The 22904-nt window shown below is 44.2% G+C and overlaps 1 protein-coding gene across 1 annotated transcript; it reads right to left on the bottom strand.

Moving 5' to 3' along the window:
- Positions 1-1367: 1367 nt before the first annotated feature.
- Positions 1368-22218, bottom strand: LOC140065726 (nicotinamide N-methyltransferase-like). Its single transcript, XM_072113300.1, has 3 exons — positions 22068-22218; positions 9746-9953; positions 1368-2810 (listed from the first exon to the last, which is right to left on the bottom strand). The coding sequence occupies exons 1-3, from the start codon at positions 22216-22218 to the stop codon at positions 2387-2389; spliced, it is 783 nt and encodes a 260-aa protein (XP_071969401.1). The 3' UTR covers positions 1368-2386.
- Between the last annotated feature and the right edge of the window lie 686 nt (positions 22219-22904).

Raw genomic sequence — 22904 nt, 5'->3', positions numbered from 1 at the left:
CTGTTCCAGTGGGAGGTGGGGGGGTCTGTCTACTAGCGGGTGGGGAAGGGGGGAAAGGTTTGTAAAAATGTTAAAAAATGTGCAATAAAAAGTTTTGATTTAAAAAAAAATGGAATTTTAAAAAGCTTAGCTTAAACCAAAAACATTAATTTAAAAGGAATTGACTTAAAAGCTTAACTTATAAGAATAATATAGCAAAATTTGTAGATTGATTTACCATTTTTAGTATATTATTATGGGCATAGCTGTATTTCTTACTATGCACTTAAGGTGCAGTGCCTGGGGTTGCCAGATGCGAATGGAAGAAAAATAATTTCATTTTGAAATTTCCTCCACTACCTCCTGCTGAATAGCTCAAGTGGAAAAAGGGGAAGCGGGGGAGGGCAGAAGGTCCCTTTTCTGCAGTGTGAATGCTAATTGATGAGGTTTCTCTCCGCTGTGTCTTTAGCTTTGCTATGTCAGTGCGAATTTGATCACCATTACTATATTTTATCTTATCCTATATCCTCTATAATATAGAGTATATTCTATTTTCTCCAGTATTTCTGTTCTCTATGCTTCATAGAGGTCTATGGGAACATATATAATACAGGTTGCATATTCCTGTATACGGTTGTGCACATTATGCTGCCGTATATAATTGCAGTATCCAGAACCAGTGGGAGGTGCATTCTGTCAGCTAGCCAATATTCAGCCATCCATTTTTTGCCAGCCCATCATATTTTATACGGATATGGTGACATACGTGCACATACAGATGAAAATCGTCATGAATATACAGATTCATATGGATTTATACAGCACGAAAATACAGGACCGGAGAAATCACACGTTCATGTGAATGCAGCCTAAAACTGAAGAGAAGTTGGTAAAATTTTAACCGGGTGCATAACGATTCGGTCACAAGGAATGAGACTGCGACCAGGCTAGGAAGAGGGGGCCTGGGGTCTGGCAGAGTGTGTAATACTGAGTATATTTTTTAGATGACAAGGGGCTCAGTGACTGCTAAAGGACACTTTGTAGATAATATATCCGGTCTGCACTCTCAAGTATCTTGGTGCATCTGATCCAGGGATCCAACCCCATGTACAGTAAAGTAAAATTGGGACCACGCACTCCAATGGTCTTTAACACGCATTTAATGTCTTCAAAGTGATAGATTACAGCAGTGATACTTGTGTGACATTTCGGCCACAAGGGCCTTTTTCAAACACAAAAGCTGTCTACCAAAGAGTATCTGCGTGCTGGCGCTTAGTATTGTGCTTGCTGCACAAAGGAGGATGCGCTTCCTCCTGTGTCACACAAGTATCACTGCTGTAATCTATCACTTTGAAGACATTAAATGCATGTTAAAAACCATTGGCGTGCGTGGTCCCAATTTTACTTTACTGCTAAAGGACAATTATTAGTGAGAGGAGGATACTGCTGAATATTTAATTGATGGGAGGCTGCTAATTGACATTTTATTTAGTGGCCAATGCTGATGCTGGACATCTTATTAATGAGGATAGGCTACTGCTGGATATATTATTGAGGAGAGGCTGCTGCTGGACATACTATTGACGAGAGGAGGATGCTAATGGACATCTTATTAATGAGGGAAGGCTGCTGCTGGACATCTTATTTATGAGGGAAGGCTACTGCTGGACAACTTATAATGAGGGGGGGCTGCAGCTGGACAATTAATTAGGGGGTTTGCTAGAATGTGACCGGGAAGCTCCAGGCTCCATAGCTGTTAATTGAGCCTAAAGCCCCTTGGGTTCATTTGCATATGGGTTAAAGCTTTTTTTGTAAATACAAAGGCATACATAGCTAAAAGAGTAATGGATCCTACTAGAGGGGGCACACACCTGCATGTAAGGCTGCTTGCCTTACAATCCTGGATCCTGGTGGTAAATTTCCTTTAATAAGGAAGGCTGCCTCTGGACACTACATATAAGAGCATATGTCTATATAGCATATATGTATATTCTCAAGTGTACTGTGTGGGATGGGGGTGGCAGTGCTAGTTTAGGTATAGGGGATCCTGATCCAAAGTTTGCAACAGGACCCATTGGTGTCTTTTTATGTCACTGATTTTAAACTTTCCACATAAACTATCCTATGGGCTAAATTGAATGCTAGACTAAGAGTATCTCGTATGCCACATGTTATCGTTTCTCCTTTAAAACATAAACATTAGGAAAAACATGTTCTATCTATGATGGAAGCTAAAAATTTCACATTTGAATTCTAAACAAATATTACAAGCTCTATTCTTTATATTATTATAAAGTCTAACACTGTATACCTTTACACTAGTATACGTGGAAATCTACTACTGAAGAGATACATTGATTAGTATTTGAAATGGAAAGTATGCTTTTAATAAAAGACTCATTTAGACCTACTTCTCCTTGTGAGCTGCAATGAACATAATGGCCTTATAGTCAATGAGATCACTGACATTTGTTCTCTCTTTAACCTCACAGCGATCAATAATAAAACCTTCTCCAACTAGAGCTTTCCTGACAAACTCCTCATCATATGTGAAAACATGGAGCTTATCTTTCCCGACTATATAATATGTTGCTTCTGAACATCCAATTATTATGAGGTGCCCTCCAATTTTGAGCAACTTTGAGAACTTCCTGAGATATCTGATGTAATCATCTTGGTCTTTGCTGATAGCATCCAGGAGCCAAGCACTGATGATACAATCCGCTGGTGGTAAATCTATTGGTTCTATCATATTTTCTTTCTCAAGGTCACATTTCACAACATGTTGAAGCGCAGATCGCACTTTTCCTTCTTTGTCTTCTAACTGCTTACTGAAAGGAATGGGAAAAAGTCATCACCTACCAGTCAACAACAATAGGAGAGCATGAAAGCTCAGCAGTTCCCTGTGGAAATTTGGTTTCTAGTAATGATGAATAGTAGTATTTGAATTGAGACAGGGTCGGTTAATCAAAAGACATCTACCACCAGGATGAAGGATTGTAAACCAAACACATTAAAATACTGGACTTTGTCCCCTCTGGCAGGATCTGCCCCTGGTAGTAGATTTCTTTTAAGTTTTAAGCTTACATTATATCCATTCAAAATGCAATTTATTATAACATACAATAGAATGTTATAGATGAGAAGGTTAGGAGACACTTAACATTGCTTTTTTAACTTTTTGTGCCATTAAAAACGTTTTGTGTGTGACAAAATGTTGCATCTTGTTTTCCTCAACTTTTTTGAGGTCAAAAAGTTGCACAGGACCGTTCAATCGGCTTAAACAAGGAAGCATTAGCCAACTGATTTATGAATCATTCAGCTAGTGCACAGCTGGATTTATGATTTAAGACTTTTTAAAAAGTTGCATTAAAAAATCACAAAGTTGCTCCAATTGTGGGCGTGTCAACTTGAGCAATCTTCTCAGTTTGATAACTAGTATTGATTATGCCCCAAAGTGTACATTGTGATGTGCCAACATATTGGTCACCACGGCAGTGGACAGCTACCCATCCAGTAGGAATAACATCAGTGCCAGGCAGTGATTTGCTGCTGATGATGTTCAGGTTGTCTCCTAGTGACCACAGTTGGACAGTTACATCACTAGGGCTCACCCACTTTGTACGTTAGTCTTAGGTTACTATGACTTTTTTTTAGTCTACTACACCATTCCACCCTATGTTTCCTGCTGTATTCAACATATACTGAGCATACATAGTCAAAAAGGATACCTCTATCTGTCAGTATAATATATCTATGGAAGCATTCAGCGCAGGGGTGGATTAAGCTGACCATGGGCCCTGGGCTGTATGAAGACTGTGCCACCCAAAAAAAAAATACTCTTCAAGTATTGTGGCAATAACAGTTTTTTACTGTCATACAGAATCAGAACCATGTTTACAACATATATATGGTACCAGAACCAAATTTACTTTATAGATATGGAAACAGAAACAAGCTTATTACATAGATACATCACCAAAAGCAAAATTACTGCATAGTTATGTTCTTAGAACCAAGATTGCTACATGTATGCGTTCCCAGAACTAAGATTACTATATGGATACAAGACCAGCACCAAGAATACTACATAGAGTTAAGTTATCAGAACTAAGATTACTACATATAAAATACAAAAGAACAAAGCTTACTCCATACATACATTACCAGAACCAGATACAGTTACAGAGCCCAGCTTTCGCAATGCTTACAGTGAATGTAGTCTAATTCCAATTTCTGACATGGTTTGTGGGGGGAATTGTAGTGGTTATTTCTATAAGTTTGTAATAAACCACTATTAGAAAAAGTTATCAGGATTAATAAGTGAACGAGAGTGGGAGTAAAAAATGTTTTAATATATGGGAAATTAGAGAAAGTATACAATATTTGAAAAACAACTCTAAGATGGTTTAGGTAACTATTTGCAAGATTAGTGGAGGTCACAGAGCCACACTTCTGTAAGAGGGTGTCAAATTTTCAGATACAGATTTTGATGTCCAAATCAGGAGAGGAGTGAAAATAGAGGAAGAGTAGCTCCTCTTATTTATATGTCCTCACCCATTATCATCCACATTTGGCTTCAAAAACTGAATCTAAAAAAATAAACATGTGGCGCCTGCCTTGCGTTTAGGTGGGTGTGTCTGCGTTTGTTAACCAGCGCCAAGTGTCTTACATTGCTTAAATTCTAAACATTTTTAAACACAAAACAAACGTCACATGTGACCATAGCCTCAGGCTACGTGTACAGCCCGTTTGGGCGGAGCCCATACGAGCCAATGTTACCACAACATTCAATTCCCAAAGGAGGGAAATAAATTACTTGACCCAATTTTTTTATGTAGCACCAATAGCCGCACGGCTAGAGACCAAAACTACCCTATCCACCAGGGATTTGGTGACTGGTTAAAATATAACCTTTATTGTATTTACATTAAGTGCCGGGGCCCCAGGGAGCTGGAGGGGCCCACTCGGGCCCCCGGATCAATTGTACCAGTGTCGCTACAAGACACTGGTACAATTGATCACAATCCGGATCAATTAATTTTCTTCCTCTTCGCTTCACTTGTCGGGAGGGCAGCATAGAAGCAGAATCTAAAACTCACCTGTCCTGGTTTCCACGAAGCGGCGCTCAGCATGGTATGCGACGGGTCTGAAACCGGCGCACATGGTGATGTCTTCAGATTTCCCGGAAGGGGGGGTCAGTGTGTCCGCACAGGGAGGGGGGAGGGAGGGGGTCAGTGTGCCCGCAGGGGCAGGGAGGGGGTCAGTGTGCCTGCAGGGGGAGGGCGAAGGGAGGGGATCAGTGTGCCCGCGAGGGGGGGTTAGTGTGCCCGCAGGGGTAGCGGGGGTCAGTGTGCCTACAGGCCCAGGCTGAAGACAGATCGCAGCTGCAGGCGCTGCTCCAGGGGAACCATAAAAGGTGAGTTCTTTTATCTTTCCCGGAAGGGGGGGGTCAGTGTGTCTGCACAGGGAGGGGGGAGGGAGGGGGTCAGTGTGCCCGCAGGGGGAGGGGGTCAGTGTGCCTGCAGGGGGAGGGGGGAGGGCGGAGGGAGGGGATCAGTGTGCCCGCGAGGGGGGGTGAGTGTGCCCGCAGGGGGAGGGGGGTCAGTGTGCCTGCAGGGGGAGGTCAGTGTGCCTACAGGGGGAGGGGGGTCAGTGTGTACGCAGGGGGAGGAGGGGAAGTGTGGCCACTGGAGGGGGGCCCACTAAGGCTCTGTCGCCCAGGGGCCCACTAAAACCTGGAGCCGGCCCTGCAGACAGGAACTGAAAATGTTAGTAATTGGGAAGTGTAAGATTTTATCCTGTACAACACAATGGGCCATATTTATCATACGCCAACGCGAGTGCGCCGGTGTAGGGACAGTATTGGCCCACTCCCATCCGGCCATACCATCCCTCACGCCCCACTGCCGTGAAGGTGGCAGAGAGGGCAAAATAATGCAAGAGCTAGCAATAAACTAGCATTTGCGATTGTTTGACCTCTTAACGACCTGGCCCTTTTTTGTTTTTTCATTTCCATTTTTCACTCCCCATCTTTAAAAATCTATAACTTTATTTATTTTTATACTGCGTATCAAATGGCACTTCATAGTGAAGGTATTGAATATTCCATGCTGTGTACTGGGAAGCGGGAAAAAAATTCCAAATGCAGTGAAAATGGTGAAAAAGCGCATTTCTGCCGTTTGCAAATGCATTTGCGTAGAAAATGGCACTTTTTTGACATTTCGAAAACTATTAAAAATTCAATAAAAAGTGATCAAACGATCATACAGTTCTAAAAATGATAGCATTGAAAACATCATCAAAAGTTGCAAAGAATGACACCACTCACACCAAAGTATGAAAAAGTTATTAGCCCAGAAGATGGCAAAATCCAAAAATAAATTTTGTACAGGAGGTTTTCATTTTTTTTAATGTATGAAAACATAAAACCTATACAAATTTGGTATCCCGGTGATCGTACCGAACCAAAGAATAAAGTAGACATGTAATTTGGGGCGCACAGTGAAGAAACGTCTGGCATCATAGTGAGTGCATGGCCAGCGTGCACATACCTGCCACTGCCGGAAGTAAGAAGAGGTCCTGCGGGGATCATTGGAAAGGTGAGTATTGAGCTTACTGTTTTATATACTGGGGCAGAGGATGGCTGTATACTGGGGACAGGCTAAATGAATATATACTGAGGGTGCACTAACCAGCTATATATTGGGGTGGGCTGGCTGGCTATATACTGGGGCAGGTGCCGTCTACATACTGGGGCAAAGGCTGGCTATATACTGGGGCAGGTGCTGGCTTTATACTGGGGCAGGCTAGCTGGCTATATACTGGAGGCAGTGTCTGGATATATACTGGGTGCAGGGGCTGACAATTCACTGGAGCAGGGGACTGGCTACATACTGGGGCAGAGGGCTGGCTACATACTGGGGGCTGGCTATATACTGGGGAAGGGGGTTGGCTATATGCTGGGGGCTGGCTATAAACTTGGGGTTGACTGGCTACATACTAGGGGCCTTGCTTTATAATGGGGGCAGGGGAAGGAGACCAGCTATATTCTGGAGCAGGGAACTGTCTAAATACTTGGGCAGGGGGCTGGCTATATATTGGGGGCATTGGCTGGCTATTTACTGGTGGCATGGGCTGGCTATATACTGGTGGCATGGGCTGGCTATATACTGATGGCATGGGCTGGCCATACACTGGTGGCATGAGTTAGCTATACACTGGTGGCATGAGCTGGCTGTACACTGGTGACATGGGCTGGCTATACAGTGGAGCAAGGGCTGGCTATACAATGGGGCAATGGCTGGCTTTATACTGGGGCAATGGATGGCTATATACTAAAAAGCAGGGGACTGGCTATCTATATACTGGTGGCAGGGGGCTGGCTAGCCATATCCTAGGGCAGGGGGTTGGACAGCTATATACTGGGCGGCAGGGGGCTGTATAGTTATACACTGGGGGGGCTTGCCATATCCTGGGGAAGGGGGCTGGATAGCTATACTGGCAGGGGGCAGTGGGCTGGCTAGATTTATACTGGGTGGCAGGGGCTGGCTAGCTATATACTGGGGGGCTGGCTAACATTATACTGGGGCAAGGAGCTGACTAGCTATATATTGGTGGCTTGGACTGGCTATTTACTGGGGCAGGGGCTGGCTATATACTGGGTCAGGGAGCTGGCTAGCTATATACTGGAGCAGGGGCTGGCTAGCTATATACGGGGGGAAAGGGCTGGCTATGTACTAGGAGCTGGCTGGCTATATGCTGGTGGCATGGACTGGCTGTACACTGGGGACATGGGCTGGCTAAACACAGGGGCAATGGCTACCATTTGATTTGATGCATTATGAACCAAACATACCTTGAGATCTTGTTAAATACACTGGGGGAAGGGCTGGTTATACACTGAGGCAGGGGATGCTGGGAGCTGCAGGGTTATATAGCAGAGCCGGAAATGCCAGCGCCAATTAGGAGGAAGCTGGCCCTTTAAATCACAGAGTACCGCCACACGCGCGCCCTATAGAACGGGGGCGCACGCGGGGCCTAGTCCTGGACGGGAGTGAGTGTCAGGACATAGAAGACCAGGACCAGAGCCAGACCAGGAGTGTGGAGAGGTAAGTGCGGGTCCGGGGCAGCTGAGCATGTACTCGTGTGTACTCGGGTGTACTCGCGATCTGCGACATGGATCACGGGGGCAGCCGTGACATAGGTCCGGACCGCGGGAGCTGCACGGCACAGCGGAACACAGGTGCACCCGCGATCCGAGACATGGATCCCAGGGTCACCTGTGACAGTACCCCCCTTTAGGGCCCCTCTTCTCTTCTTCTTCAGCTCCCTCTTCTTCTTAACACTAGCCCATGCATTATGAACCAAAGATACCTTGTGATGCAAAATCATATCTTGTTTAATACACTGGAGAAGGGCTAGCTATACACTGGGGCAAGGGCTGGCTATACACTGGGGCAAGAGCTGGCTATATACTAGGAAGCAGGGGGCTGGCTAGCTATATACTGGGGGCAGGGAGCTAGCCATATACTGGTGCATGGGCTAGCTATGCACTGGAACAAGGACTGGCTATACACTGGGGCAAGGGCTGGCTACATACTGGGTCAAGGGCTGACTATTTACTGTGGCAGGGGCTAGCTATATACTGGAGCAGGGGCTGGCTATATACTGGGGGCAAATGGCTGACTATATACTGGTGGCATGGGTTGGCTATATACTGGTGGCATGGACTGGCTATATACTGGTGACATGGGCTAGCTAAACACTGGAGGAAGGGCTGGCTACACACTGGGGCAAGAGCTGGCTATACACTGGGGCAAGGGCTTGCTATATAGTAGGGCAAGGGCTGTTGTGGCAGTATTCAGAATCATATATAATTATTATATAATTAACATTGTAAGGAACAAAGGTCGCATAGTGGGATAAACTTATTGTGCATTTTTTAAGATGTATTATTCTGTAATTTTATGGTGTTGTGAATGATATAAAAGAGGCAGGACATGAGACGCCAGTCTGAGCTCCGGTCAGAGTAATTTCTCTCTTTCTTTTATTTTACTTGTAGGACTGTTTGTGAACCGGTCCTGAGCCGTTGTTAGCTCCTAGGAGCCAAGTGTGCAACACATTGGGGCAGATTTACTTACCCGGTCCGTTCGCGATCCAGCGATGCGTTCTCTACTGTGGATTCGGGTCCGGCCGGGATTCATTAAGACAGTTCCTCCGACGTCCACCAGGTGGCGCTGCTGCGCTGAAGAGCATCGGAACGCACTCAAATACACCGGCCTATCCTCGATGAAGGTAAGTGCAAGCTCCGCGACACTTTCGTTTTTTTAAATGCAGCGTTTTTTCCGAATCCGTCGGGTTTTCGTTCGGCCACGCCCCCCTATTTCCATCGCATGCATGCCAGCGCCGATGCGCCAAAATCCGATCGAGTGCGCCAAAAACCTGGGGCAATACACGGAAAATCTGCGCAAATCGGAAATATTCGGGTAACACGCCGGAAAATGCGAATCGGGCCCTTAGTAAATGACCCCCATTAAGATTGTTATATAGTATTCAGAATGTTGGAATTTTTAAAATCAGCATTACATAGGCTATTGGAATCTTCACCAGCTTAAAATTACATCCCTGATGACAGGTTTGTTTTAAATAGAAGTGAGAGAAGACTCTTCCTTAATATTTTCTTTAAATGCTTTCACATCATTGCACAATAAAGGCAATGACAAAAGTAAAGGGGTCTCTTCTATTATTTCCTAAAATACTTAACCATTTTCCTTCTATCTCTGCATGAAGTTGTGCAGCATGTCCCCAGTGAAATGCTCCTGTACGAGTGTCCACCCATCTCTTCAGCTCCAGGATGCATCTGTCTTGGACCTTCAAGACTATGATGTGTTTAAAAAACTCACAGGCTGCATACAGATGATGAACAATGGAGCTAATGCTGAGGTCTATCAAGATATCTCCTTTAATATGACCTGTACAAGAAAAAAAATCACGCTAAAACATATAAGTACTGTACATGTTCTGTCACCATGGCTTAGAGAACAGTGCTATACATGTCTGCTGCTGGCACACCAGTGAGTAAATGAGTAAAAATAGCAAAATTTAAAGCTTATTTCATAAATTGTATAATGTATAGCACAGAATAAAAATGTGAATGTGATCATTTTAAAAGAACACTGATCAAATTAGAGAACAATGGGGCAGATTTACTTACCCGGTCCATTCGCGATCCAGCGGTGCGTTCTCTGCGGTGGATACGGGTCCGGCCGGGATTCACTAAGGCAGTTCCTTCGACGCCCACCAGGTGTCGCTGCTGCGCTGAAGAGCATCGGAACGCACTGGAGTTCACTGTCCTATCGTGGGTGAAGGTAAGCGCGTGTCGAGCGTCACTTTTTTTTTTAAATGAGGCTGTTTTTCTGAATCTGTCGGGTTTTCTTTACGGCCACGCCCCCCCGATTTCCGTTACGTGCATGCCGGCGCCGATGCGCCACAATACGATCGCGTGTACCGAAATCCCGGGGCAATACAGGGAAAATCGGCACAAAACGGAATCGGGCCCTTAGTAAATGACCCCCACTGTATGTTATTGGTGTTATTCTGGCAGCTGGTGCTAATTTCCTTAAAGGGAACCTACCACCACGAATCTATCTATAAAGGTTGAACGGTTGGTAGGTGGATCAATAGGACGTGAGGATAGCACTTTTAAGGGCTAATCCTCACATCCCTGCACTTTTTTGGTAACTTTTATTATCAGTATATGTAAATTTTGTTATGCGGCTACTGGGGCGTGGAGTAGCCGCAGCTGAGGCTACATGGCGTGGCTACTCCACGCCCCAGCAGCATCTTTACTCCTCCTACCCACAATCTTCGGCGCTCAGCTCCTCATAGCTGCGTGCCCTCGTCCGACAAACCAGCCTTCTGCGCATGCCTGCACGATCAGTGCTCCGAAGCCGGAGCTCCACAGGCGTGGGCCTGCTGTTCTGCGCATGTGTAAACGGCAGGTTCGTCGGACGAGGAGCTGCGCGCCGAAGATTGTGGGTAGGAGGAGTAAAGATGCTACTGGGGCGTGGAGTAGCCTCAGTAGCCGTATTACAAAATTTGCATATAAAGCTAATAAAAGCTATCAAAAAGTGCGGGGACGTGAGGATTAGCCCTTAAAAGGGCAATCCTCATATCCTATTGATCCACCTACCACCCGATCTACCTTTATAGGTAGATTTATGGTGGTAGGTTCCCTTTAAAAGGGTATTCCCATTAAAACAAGTTTCTTATATGTACTCAGGATAACAAAATAACACATTGGGGCAGACTTACTTACCCGGTCCTGTCGCTGTCCCCGAGGTGTGTTGTCCGACGAGGATGAAGTCTGGCGCGATTCTTCAAGATCGTGCGTCCATTTTCCTGCATGTGTCGTTTCCCCGCTGAGGTCCACCGGAGTTCACCTTCTTCTTCCCGGTGTATGTGAGTGCATTGTCTTGCGACACAATTTGAATAGTAAATCCCACGCTTAGTCCAAATCAGTCGGGTTGTCCATTGGCCACGCCCCCCAATTTGTGTCGCATGCAAGATTGCGCCAAAATCCCCACTTAAATGCGGCGCAAATCAGAAGTAGTCAGGAAACCTGATGAAAATGCGCCATGCAGATCCTTAGTAAATGTGCCTCATTCACTGTTATTAACAAAAATACAGAATTTCAGAGATAAAAGTCCTGTCTCTTTCAGTCCTGATGTACATTATTTCATTTGCCCCTAGACACAACCCTGTAACTTCTGACTTTATGGCCGGGCCGCCATCTTGGATTTAAGTGTGAGGCCGTGCTTGCTGAGTTTCTGTGTCTTTCTGCTCTGGGCCTGTAGCCACGCCCCCTGCACAGAGCTCACAGACACACCCTGATCACTTCCTGCCAGCACATCGTGAGCAGAGAGAGTAGCTGCAAACTGCAAACTACAAGGAGATAAGTTATCAGGGGGAAGGGGAGGCAAGCACATATCTGTGAGAACACAGATGTAGCAGGGCTGGCAGTGTAAAAGTCGGTCAGCTTCTGTCTATCAGCCCCTGTCTGTCATGCTTCTGTGTAATAGGCATCTCATGCATCTCTCATCCATCTCATCTATCTCCATCTATGTGTAAGTGTGTTAGTACAATGTCAGAAGCCAGATGAAAGTGTATATACACCTGTACCCTGATAATCTAACTACATTGTCACCCCAACAGAACTAGATGGATCATAAAGTGTCTGTTTAGAGAGTCCCTGCCCACACTCTGGGATTCTCCACTGAGCAACATAGGGAGTGATAGGAGCTAAACAGCAATAAAACTGAGTCAAATTGTAAATTAAGGGGTTAAAATGACCTTTATTGTGTTAATATCACTAGGGGATTGAAATGTGTGAAATTTCTTTCATGGAAAAACCTGTTTAATAATCAAAAATATTTAATACCCTAACAACCTAACTTTCCAGTTTTTACTGACTTTGTAAAAATGGTGTGCCATTCCAAAGTGACTGACACACTTAGGCTCCCCAGATGAAGGCCAAAAGGGTGATCCTTTCAGCCATAGCAAGAGAAGTTGAAAGAAAGGAATTGATTGTAGAGACTGATATTTTCTGTCTCTAATGATGATTAGAGATGAGCGAGCACTAAAATGCTCGGGTACTCGTTATTCGAGACGAACTTTTCCCGATGCTCGAGTGCTCGTCTCGAATAAAGAACCCCATTGAAGTCAATGGGAGACTTGAGCATTTTTCAAGGGGACCAAGGGTCTGCACAGGGAAGCTTGGCCAAACACCTGGGAACCTCAGAAAATGGTGGAAACACCACGGAAATGGACAGGAAACAGCAGGGGCAGCATGCATGGATGCCTCTGAGGCTGCTTAATCGCACCATTATGCCAAAATTATGGGCAACAGCATGGCCATGACAGAGTGACCGAATGAGGCTAGATAACATCTAAAACATCCAATAATTGACCCTGACACTATAGGGGACGGCACACAGAGGCAGCGGCAGCAGGCTAGAGAGTGTTATGGCGACATACCCTAAATGGACTCAGGTTTCACCAAAGGAGGTGAGCAAGAAGCGCTGAAATGATTTCCTATGTGAACAAAAGGTTGACGGTATATTTAGTCGATAACACAGCATGGTGGCGACATAGTGACCAAGTTCCATAACGTATCTGGTGAAACACCCGAAAAATTAGCCTGACACAGCTCTTTTGATAAAGGGACGACATGGGGAGGCAGCCATGGAGACGACTTCCATGATTAAGAGTGACTACTGGGGCATCCATATTGCTTCTATGATTGAAACTTCAGGTCTCCAGCATGGTGACAGATGGGCCGAGTTCCACTATGTATCTGGTGAAACACCTGAAAATTCTGCCTGACACAGCTCGTTTGATAAGGGGATGATGTGCTGCATATCCTCTCGTGCTACAGCGTCTGTGGTATAGACAGTTGAAAGTTGCACATGGAGACATTGGTGGACGCTGTGGAGGATCGTGGAGGCGAAATGGACAGGAAACAGCAGGGGCAGCATGCATGGATGCCTCTGAGGCTGCCTAATCTTGGGATGGAGCTGGCGGTCCGCTGCCAGGCGAGCTTTTGCCTGTCCAAGCCCCTGTCTCTCGACTCCTCCCCACCCAAAATGGGCCTGGGGGCCAGAAGCGTTTACTTTGAAAAAATTATAATTTTCAAAGCAGGCCGGGTCGTTTGAATATGTCACCTAGGAATAATGGAATAGCATAGTGGTTCTATTTTTAATTGTTTTTACGGAAATGGTTCCATGATTAAGAGCGACAGTATGGGGCATCCATATTGCGCTGCTATGATTGCAACTTCAGGTCTCCAGCATGGCGGCGACAGATGGGCAGCGTTCCACTATGTATCTGGTGAAACACCTGAAAATTCTGCCTGACACAGCTCGTTTGATAAGGGGACCATGTATGGAGGCAGTGAACTAGTAGTAGATTAAAGGTGCTGCAGTTAAAACTATGTTAGTTGGATCTTGGGATGGAGCTGGCGCTCCGCTGCCAGGCGAGCTTTCGCCAATCCAAGCCCCTGTCTCTAGGCTACTCCCCAAACAGCACTTCTAAGAACCTTTTGTACAAGATCAAGTGTAGTAGCGTTCTTATAAGTTTGGGTTCTGGCGGGTGAGGGGAATGTAAACAGATGCGCAAGAAGCGCTGAAATAATATCGGTAAATGATAAAAGTTTGCCAGTATATTTTGTGGATTACACAGCAGGGTGGCGACAAAGTTAACAAGTTTGAGTGGGGTGTTTAGCATTCATATGCCTGCGCATACTGGTGGTAGTTAAGCTAGTAGTGGTGGAACCCCTGCTGATCCTGGTTTGGCAAAGGTTGCACACCACAGTCCGTCGGTCATCCGGTGTTTCTTAAAAGAACCTCCAGACTTCTGAAAATCTAGCCCTCGCCACTGGAGCTTGACTACGGGGAACATTTGGCGCTGATGCACCAGCTCTGGCCCTGCCTCTCTGTCTGGCCCCACCACTGCCTCTTCCAACCTGTTCTGCTATAGGACTCGCCTCCGTCTCAGAAGCACTGTGTTCACCCGGCCTATCAACCCAGCTTGGGTCTGTCACCTCATCATCCTCCGATCCCTCAGTCTGCTCCCCCCTTGGACTTCCTGCCCTGACAACAACTTCACCACTGTCTGACAACCGTGTCTCCTCATCGTCGGACACCTCTTTACACACTTCTTCCACTACGTCAAGAAGGTCATCATGACCCACAGACTGCGACCGGTGTAAAACCTGGGCATCAGAAAAGAGCTCAGCAGCAACCGGACAAGTGGTTTGTGACTCTGGGAAGGGTCCAGAAAACAGTTCCTCAGAGTATGGCGGTTCAAATGCCAAATTTTCCTGGGAGGGGGCAGACTGGGGGGAAGGAGGCTGAGGTGCAGGAGCTGGAGGAGTGCCGATTTCGGTGACATGGGTGGACTGCGTGGAAGACTGACTGGTGGACAAATTGCTAGAAGCATTGTCGGCAATCCACGACATCACCTGTTCGCACTGTTCTGGCCTCAACAGTGCTCTACCACGAGTCCCAGTAACTTCGGACATGAACCTAGGGAGTGTAGCTCTGCGGCGTTCCCCTGCTCTCTCATCAGCAGGTGGTGTCTCACCCCGCCCAGGACCACGGCCTATGATCCCTGCAGTAGTTGGACGCCCACAACCCCGCCCTCGTCCTCTAACTCTAGCCCTCGGGTTAAACATTTTGAAAATGAAAGTTATAACTGTAAATTTTTTTATTTTTTTTTTGTGTTTTTTTGTTTTTAAAACCAAACGATGCTATCCTATTGCTATGGCTATTTTCTAGCCAACTATGAAAGCACACTGCTATGCCAGATGAGATGACGCTGAGTTATCAAAAAATAAACGTAAAATAAAAAGAAACTGGCAGACTGTGCCTAATTGAAATCAAACCCCTAATAAATTGTCCCACTTTGGTGTTTGAGATGGATATGTGTGTCACTAAGAGCTAAACACAACGGTCCCAAGTCTCACTGCAAATTCCTCACAATATGGTACTAGCTGCACTACTAATGCCAGCAAGCCCAGCCACAAGAAAACAAAAAAAAGTAAAATAAAACGTTATTGTAGCCCTAAGAAGGGCTGTTGGGTTCTTGTAGAATCACTCCTGCCTAACACTATTCTAATAGAACAGCCTAACGCTTTCCCTGACCAGCAGCAGCTCTCTCCCTAGCGGCATCCAGACAGAGAATGATCCGAGCAGCGCGGGCAGGGGCTAGTCTATTCCAGGGTCACCTGATCTGGCCAGCCAACCACTGCTATCGACGTGTAAGGGTACCACGTCATGCTGGGTGGAGTGCCGAGTCTCCTGGCTTGTGATTGGCTCTGTTTCTGGCCGCCAAAAAGCAAAACGGTGGGATATGCCATTTTCTCGAGCGGGCGAAATACTCGTCCGAGCAACGAGCAGTTTCGAGTACGCTAATGCTCGAACGAGCATCAAGCTCGGACGAGTATGTTCGCTCATCTCTAATGATGATAAGTGCAAATACTAATGAGGGAGATGGCAGGCACACTCTTTCACTTTGTGTGATGCTGGTGGACTATAGTTTTTGTTATGTTTTAATAATTTTAACCCCGTCAGGACTTAGCCTATTTTGGCCTTAAAGAAAATCTACCATTTGATTTGAAGCATTATGATGCAAATGCAACATCCCCCACCGGGACTTAGCCTTTTCTTGTGGCCTGGAGGTAGCCAGGCCCAGAATACCAGAGTGGCTGGCGATTGCGGCCTAGGGCACATTAATGTCACGGTGCTTTGGGGGACCGGAGGGCTGTCCTACAGCCTGGCAGGTCTCCAGCAGGTGGTGTGTGCAAGAAATATTGAGGGAGAGGCTGATGTACTGGTTCTCCCTGGGGCAACCTCTGAGTGTCTGGAAGATGAGTCCCTGGGTAATGGCTGGGGAAGCCCATGGTGGCAGACAGCCGTATCCAGAGATCAGACGGAGGCAACGTTGTGCAAATCAACTCACAGCTCTTTATTGAACAACGGTAGCAGGCAACGGGCCTAAACGGTCAAACTGCAGATTCGGATTCTGGTACTGGAGTGGTCGTGGAGAGTGGTCCGCAGCCTGATATTGGATGCAGGCTGGGATAATTGAGATGGAGCTGTGTCCTGACTTGCCCTGTGTGTCAGGCAGTAGGCCTGAGGCTTTATCAGTTCCTGGGATTAGAATACTGAGGCAGCACTAAAGGTGTGCTCCTACCTCTTCACTCCTTGGAATAAGACCATGTGCTCCCACTGCACAGAGGCTACAGCTGTTCTCCCCCCAGAGTTCTCCCTGCATTATCCCTTGGGTGAGTTGTGCAGGCTCAAGAGATGGATCCTGACAGGTAGAGCGTCCTATTCGCAACTACCCCCTTGCCTATACGTTGGCAGGGGTGTTGCACAAACATACCTTGAGAATGCTTTAGCTACACTGATTCAGGATCATATCTTGGTTAATCCCTGAGGTGAGTGGTTTTACTGATAAAACAATTATAAAATTATGATAATGAAGCTGTGTGGATCCTTTGCCTGTGCTCAGCTTTTACTAGCCCATTAGTTATGCACTGATCAGAGGATGATGTAATTACTTCATTGCTGCACCATCCCCCAGCTGCTGTGTATGAGTTAGCAAGCTCAGGTTGATTATTCATGTCTTGACTACGCTACGTGTGTAATGTGTTTATGTCGGCAGCCAGCCTCACCCAGCTTTCCCAAGGTCCTTCATTTTATGATTATTTTTTGAGCTAAACCTTCTGATTCTGCATCAGTGTAGCTACAGCTTTCTCAATGTATGTTTGGTTAATAATGGTAGGTATCCTTTAACCCCTTAAAGACCTGGTCCTTTTTTGCTTATTCATTTCCATTTTTCACTCCCCACCATCAAAAATCTATAACTTTTTTATTTTTACACTTAAAGAGCCCTGTGCAGGCTTGTTTACTGCATTACAAATTGCACTTCATAGTGATGGTATTCAACCATATATCAGACACTGAGCTCAGTGACTTAGTGCTCAGGGTCCGATATATCGCTGAGCTGGTGCTGCTGCAGCTCAATATCTGAGCCGAACCAGCATCGGGACACAAGGGGTTCTTTCTATAACTAATAGCCGGCACCCCAGTGTAACACCCGCGATCAGAGTGAGCTCGATCGCAGGTGTTTAACCCGTTAAATGCCACGGTCAGTGCAACCGCGACATTTAACATGCCTTTGGGGGAGTTTTAGATGGGTTTTCTCTTTTTATCTTTTGGAAATGTGTACATTTTAGGGCTAGATAAACGTATAACCGACACAATTTGACCATTCTAAATTTCACCTCCATTTTGATGTAATTACTATGAAGATCTCAAGGGGTTAACAATCTTCCTGAAAGCTGTTGCTGATAGTTTGAGGGGGTGCAGATTTTAAAATGGGTTGGTTATATTCCATTCATCCAGCATTCATCCCCAAAATAGTCAATTCTGAAAATACGGAAAATCGATATTCGATTTGTAAAACGCGTGACATCAAAATAAATTATTCAGACATTTCATGTATATTTTTATATATCAGGCATTTTTGGCGATACCTAATGTGTTTATGATTTATACTGTCATACTACAGTATGGCACAGTGACGTAACTAGGAGAGGCCCTGTGTCACTATATGTGGTTTTGCACCCTTTAACATATCCAGGGGATTTTGAGATTGTTTTCTCGTGACATATTGTACTTCAAATTAGGTTAAATTTTAGATGATATCTTTTGTGTTTAGTTATTAAAAAAACTGAAGATTGGCAAAGATTTTGAAAAATTCTTTATTTTCAGACTTCTAAATTCTCTACTTTTGAACAGAAGTAATTCTTAACTTACATTTCCAAAATGAGTGCTTTATGTTGGCATGGCTTTTTAAGATTTCATCTATTTTACTAGAATGTTATGAGGCTCAGGATTTTGGTGCCGTGTTTCATATTTTTGGGAAAATCTCTAAACCCTGTATTTAGATGTACCTGCTCAACTTTTAATTGGCTGTGAAAAGCCTAAATAATAGCTAGACTCATAAATTACCCCATTATGGAAACTACACCCCTCAACATATGAAAAAGCCCTTTTGAGAAGTTTGTTAACCCTTTATGTGTTTTATAGGGGTTAAAACAAAATGGAGGTGCGTTCTACAAATTGTAATATTTTTGAACAATACATTCATCTTGTGCAGAAAATTAAACATTCGCAATGTATTAAATAAAGAGAGGCTCCACAAAGTTTGATACCTAATTTCTCCCGAGTACACTGATACCCCATATGTGGCGGTAACCTGTTGTATGGGCACACGGCCGGGAAAAAAACGGAAGGAGGCACCATTCAGATTTTATTTGCAGTTTTGCATTGTCAAATTGTACAGGCTATAATTATTTTCTTTTTTAATGTGGACCATATAGGGGCTTATTTTTTGCCACATGAGATGCACTTTTCTGGTACTTAATTTTGGGGCATCTATAGCTAAAAGATAATATTTTTTTAACTCTTTGTTGGTGGAGAAAATGAAAATTTCATTTTTGCTGAGATTTTTTTTTTTTTTTTGGCCGTTCACCATACCAGATTTTATATTATTTTCCCAATTTTACTCAATAAAACTAATTTGGAGAAAATCTTATTCATTTTAGCATCACCATCTTTTCCAATGCATAACTTTTTTATTTTTCGGCTGACAAATCTGGTTAAGGGACTATTTTTGGGAGTACAGTTGTTCTTCATAGTGGTCTTATTTTGGAGCACGTAACATTTTTTTAAATCATTTTTTATGCATTTTAAAAGGGTTTTAAATAAAAATATGTGGGGTTTGTGTGTATTTTATTCAATTTTACTGAATAAAAGCTAATTTGGAGAAAATCTTGTTCATTTTTGCATCACCATCTTTTCAGATGCATAGCTTTTTTATTTTTTGGCTGCCCAATCTGGTTAAGAGTTGTTCAAGAGTGTTTACCATGCGGGTCCAGTAACGATTCTGTTATATTATACAGATTTGTTTCGGACGCAGCGATACCAAATATGTGGGTTTTTCTGTGTATTTGTGTTTTTTATACTTTATTAAGTGTTTGTATGGGAAAGTGACATTTTTGGGGCTTTTATATTTATTTATTTATTATTTATTTGGATGTTTTAAACTTATTTTTTTAAACAGTTTTTACTTACTAAAACTTGAACTCGAACCAGCGATACTCTGATCGCTCACTCAGCAGACCTCGAGATCGGATCCCCTGGTAAGAAGCATGGAACCACCCTTACATGCCAAGATCATGCTTAACCATGACGTGTAAAAGGTTAACACTTGTGAGCAGAGCTGGCTCCAATCCTGGGTGTTTCAGCATAGGGCCAGCTGTAATATACAGCTGACAGCCACTGCTTCTGGTGCCAACTCCGTTCGTGAGCCGGTGCCAGAAGTGGGATGTAATAGCACGTCCCAGTGTGGGAAGTTTCTTCCCCCAGGGACATCCTATTACGTCCAGGTGCGCAAAAGGGTTAAAAAGGTTGATCTCTTTATTAAAATTTTCCACCATATTTTGACACCCATAACTCTTTCATATATGAGTGTGCAGAGCTGTGTGAAGTATCCTTTTTTGCAAGACCATGTTCCCATTATGCGATCCAAAACACACTGGGGCACATTTACTTACCTGTCCCTTGCGCCATCCCCAATCCGGAATGTCCGACGATAAAGAACTCTGCCGCAATTCACTTAGATTGTGCGCCCGATTTCCTGAATGTGTCACTTCCACAATCAGGTCCGCCGGAGTTCAGCATCTTCCTCCCGCTGTATATAAGTTCATGGCTTGTGACACAATTTAAAGTTAAATCCTGTGGTTTGTCCGAATCCGTCGGATCGTCCAACGGCCTGCCGCCCCCCGCCCCATTTGTGTCGCATGAAAAGTTGGAAAACCCAATCAAAATGTGGCCATGGGACCCTTAGTAAATAAGCCCCACTCACTTTTCCCACAGGGCAATTTAACAAGAAGTAACTTAACTTATTGCTACCTGGTCTGCCCCAGCTTTGAATAGTATCAGCGTCCTGAGGCACCCCAATACCACTGAAAGAAGGTTGTGCCCACTGAACCAGAAGAAGTGTGGGGCCTGAAGCAAGTTCTCCAATAGCTCCAAAACAATTCTTTTTACACCTTCTCACTACTCCTATGATCCCATGCAGCCCAAGATAGGTCACTTTAAAATAGTGCAGCACTACCTGGATCTGTAATGCTGTCATTTCAACCGTATAAACTATGAAACTATGTCTGGCAAACTCTGGGCCTGGGTGACAGCCCGCATGCCTACAGAAAGGTCTTTGAGTGCCACCATTGGCCTCTGTGTCATAGACTCGCCACCACCGCCATAGGGTGTTTGAACCATCTGAATACTTTAATTTACTACAAAATAAGTGGCAAGTGCTTATTCGGGGGATACAAGCTGTTAGGCAAATAGTTGGTATGTAACATTATAAACGTGTGATGAACTTCACAGCCCATGGACAAAAATGTAAAAAGGATATTTTGGGATGATTTGAGCGTTATTAATGAAATTAATGCTCCTGAACTTGTAGTTGGTTTAGTGGCTCAAACCACTCCAACAGGCTCAATTTAAATTTAAAACAATTATAATTCTGTCTCTAATGGTATAGGTGATCAAGATAGGTGATCAATTTAATATTGGTGGGTTTTTAAGACTGAGATCCTCACTGAGCAGCTGATTATGGCACACAGGGAACAGAACTGAAAGTCTGGTTCTTTTATCTATGAAGACCTCCACCACTGTGACATTCATGACCTTTCCTATGGATAACTCATTTAAGGGAAATAAATTATGTAAGGGAAACTCATCTCCCAAAACAAGTTAGGTTCTATCCACAGGATAGGAAGTCTCAGTGATCTCAGATCACGAGAACAGGGTCCGGTCGGGTCTGATGTACCCCCGTCAGACACCTTGTCTCTCCCCAAGATGATTGGAGCATCCTGGCTCCCCCGTTAATCTGTATAGAGCAGACGGAGATTGCTGAATGCCATACTTGGCAATCTCAGTCAGTTCCACAGAGATGAATGGGGCAGCTGACCATGCGCAACCAGCTGCTCCGGTCATCTTTGGGAGCGATAAAGGGTCCTATGGGCGAAATCAGGTTAACCTAAAAGGTGGGAAACTCCTTATCTCAGATTTAGATGGCAACTCCATTTTCTAATGAAACTCAATACAGTACTGTGCCATGCTAACAAACCCCTTAAAAGCTTTCTGTGTGTAGGTAATGATACACATATCTACATGCTTCCAACCAAGAGAAAAGGTACAAGTGGACACATTTCTATTTAAGTGTTTCTGGCTAGTGAAGCTTAAAAAGGAGTAAAACAATTACTTTACTTAGCCACAAATAAAACCCTATTTTCTTTGTTATCTATAATAAGTTGTTACTTTTCTCCCTTTTACCTTTCATTTGTTGTTACAGCTCTGTTCATGCCTCAAAAAGCAAGTTTACTAAACACGGTCAGTTGTACAATTATTTTAAACTAGTGAATCACAGAAAATCGAGTTACGTACCCAACTGGAAAGTTTTTTTAAGATTTTCAATAGGAAATATCAAGGAATCCTCTCTGAAGACCATATCAGGCTTATCTGAACAATAACTCTCTAAAAATCCTCTGGAATCACAGCCATGTACATGATAGAGCTTATAGTTAGATGAATCCATTGTCGAATTATGTGGAACAGCTACTTACTGGCGCTTCAGGTATTTATATTGTTACTTGGGATAAGAACTAATTGTAATATCATGAGTTTTTGTATTCATGAGCCGGTCATGGGAACATAATTTCATAAATGGAAGAATCTTCAAATAAACTATTTTGCCTTACTGTTAACTCCTTCATACAGCATTTTTTGACCTTTAGGCCAAGCTTTCTTATTTTCTCTTTTTTTTTATATTGTTTCATCATAACCCTACACATAACCCTATATATTTACTGTAAGAATAGTAGTTTTTTGCATTACCGGTGCCACCAAATTATGAGGAGGGATGCTTGATTTTAATTTGCATGTGAAGGTTGATGAGCGATTACCTTGAGTGGAGGTGAGCGGACTCAGCTTTGTGGACAACGCACCCTCGGGACTTAAAGTTTAAATCTAGTAAGCAGCTGGGTAAGGTAATCTAATTTATTTAATTAACTATAAAAGTTGGAAATTTTGTAAAAAACGTTTTATACTATGCTTTACTGTGGGAAACTGGGCACTACTAAAAACAGACCTCTGGTGACAGGTTCCCTTTAAGTACTTATTTTTGGCCAGACTCCAAGTCAATTTGCTCCTATCTTCTTCTTTTAGTCTATTTAGAGGTGACAAGGCACTGTTATTTGCGACAGCGATGGAGCCCCTATTTGA

The sequence above is a fragment of the Engystomops pustulosus genome, chromosome 6, assembly GCF_040894005.1.
Source record: "Engystomops pustulosus chromosome 6, aEngPut4.maternal, whole genome shotgun sequence".
NCBI classification, from domain to species: domain Eukaryota; kingdom Metazoa; phylum Chordata; class Amphibia; order Anura; family Leptodactylidae; genus Engystomops; species Engystomops pustulosus.
Note: the sequence above shows the minus strand (reverse complement) of the source record. Positions and strands in the feature narration are given on the sequence as shown.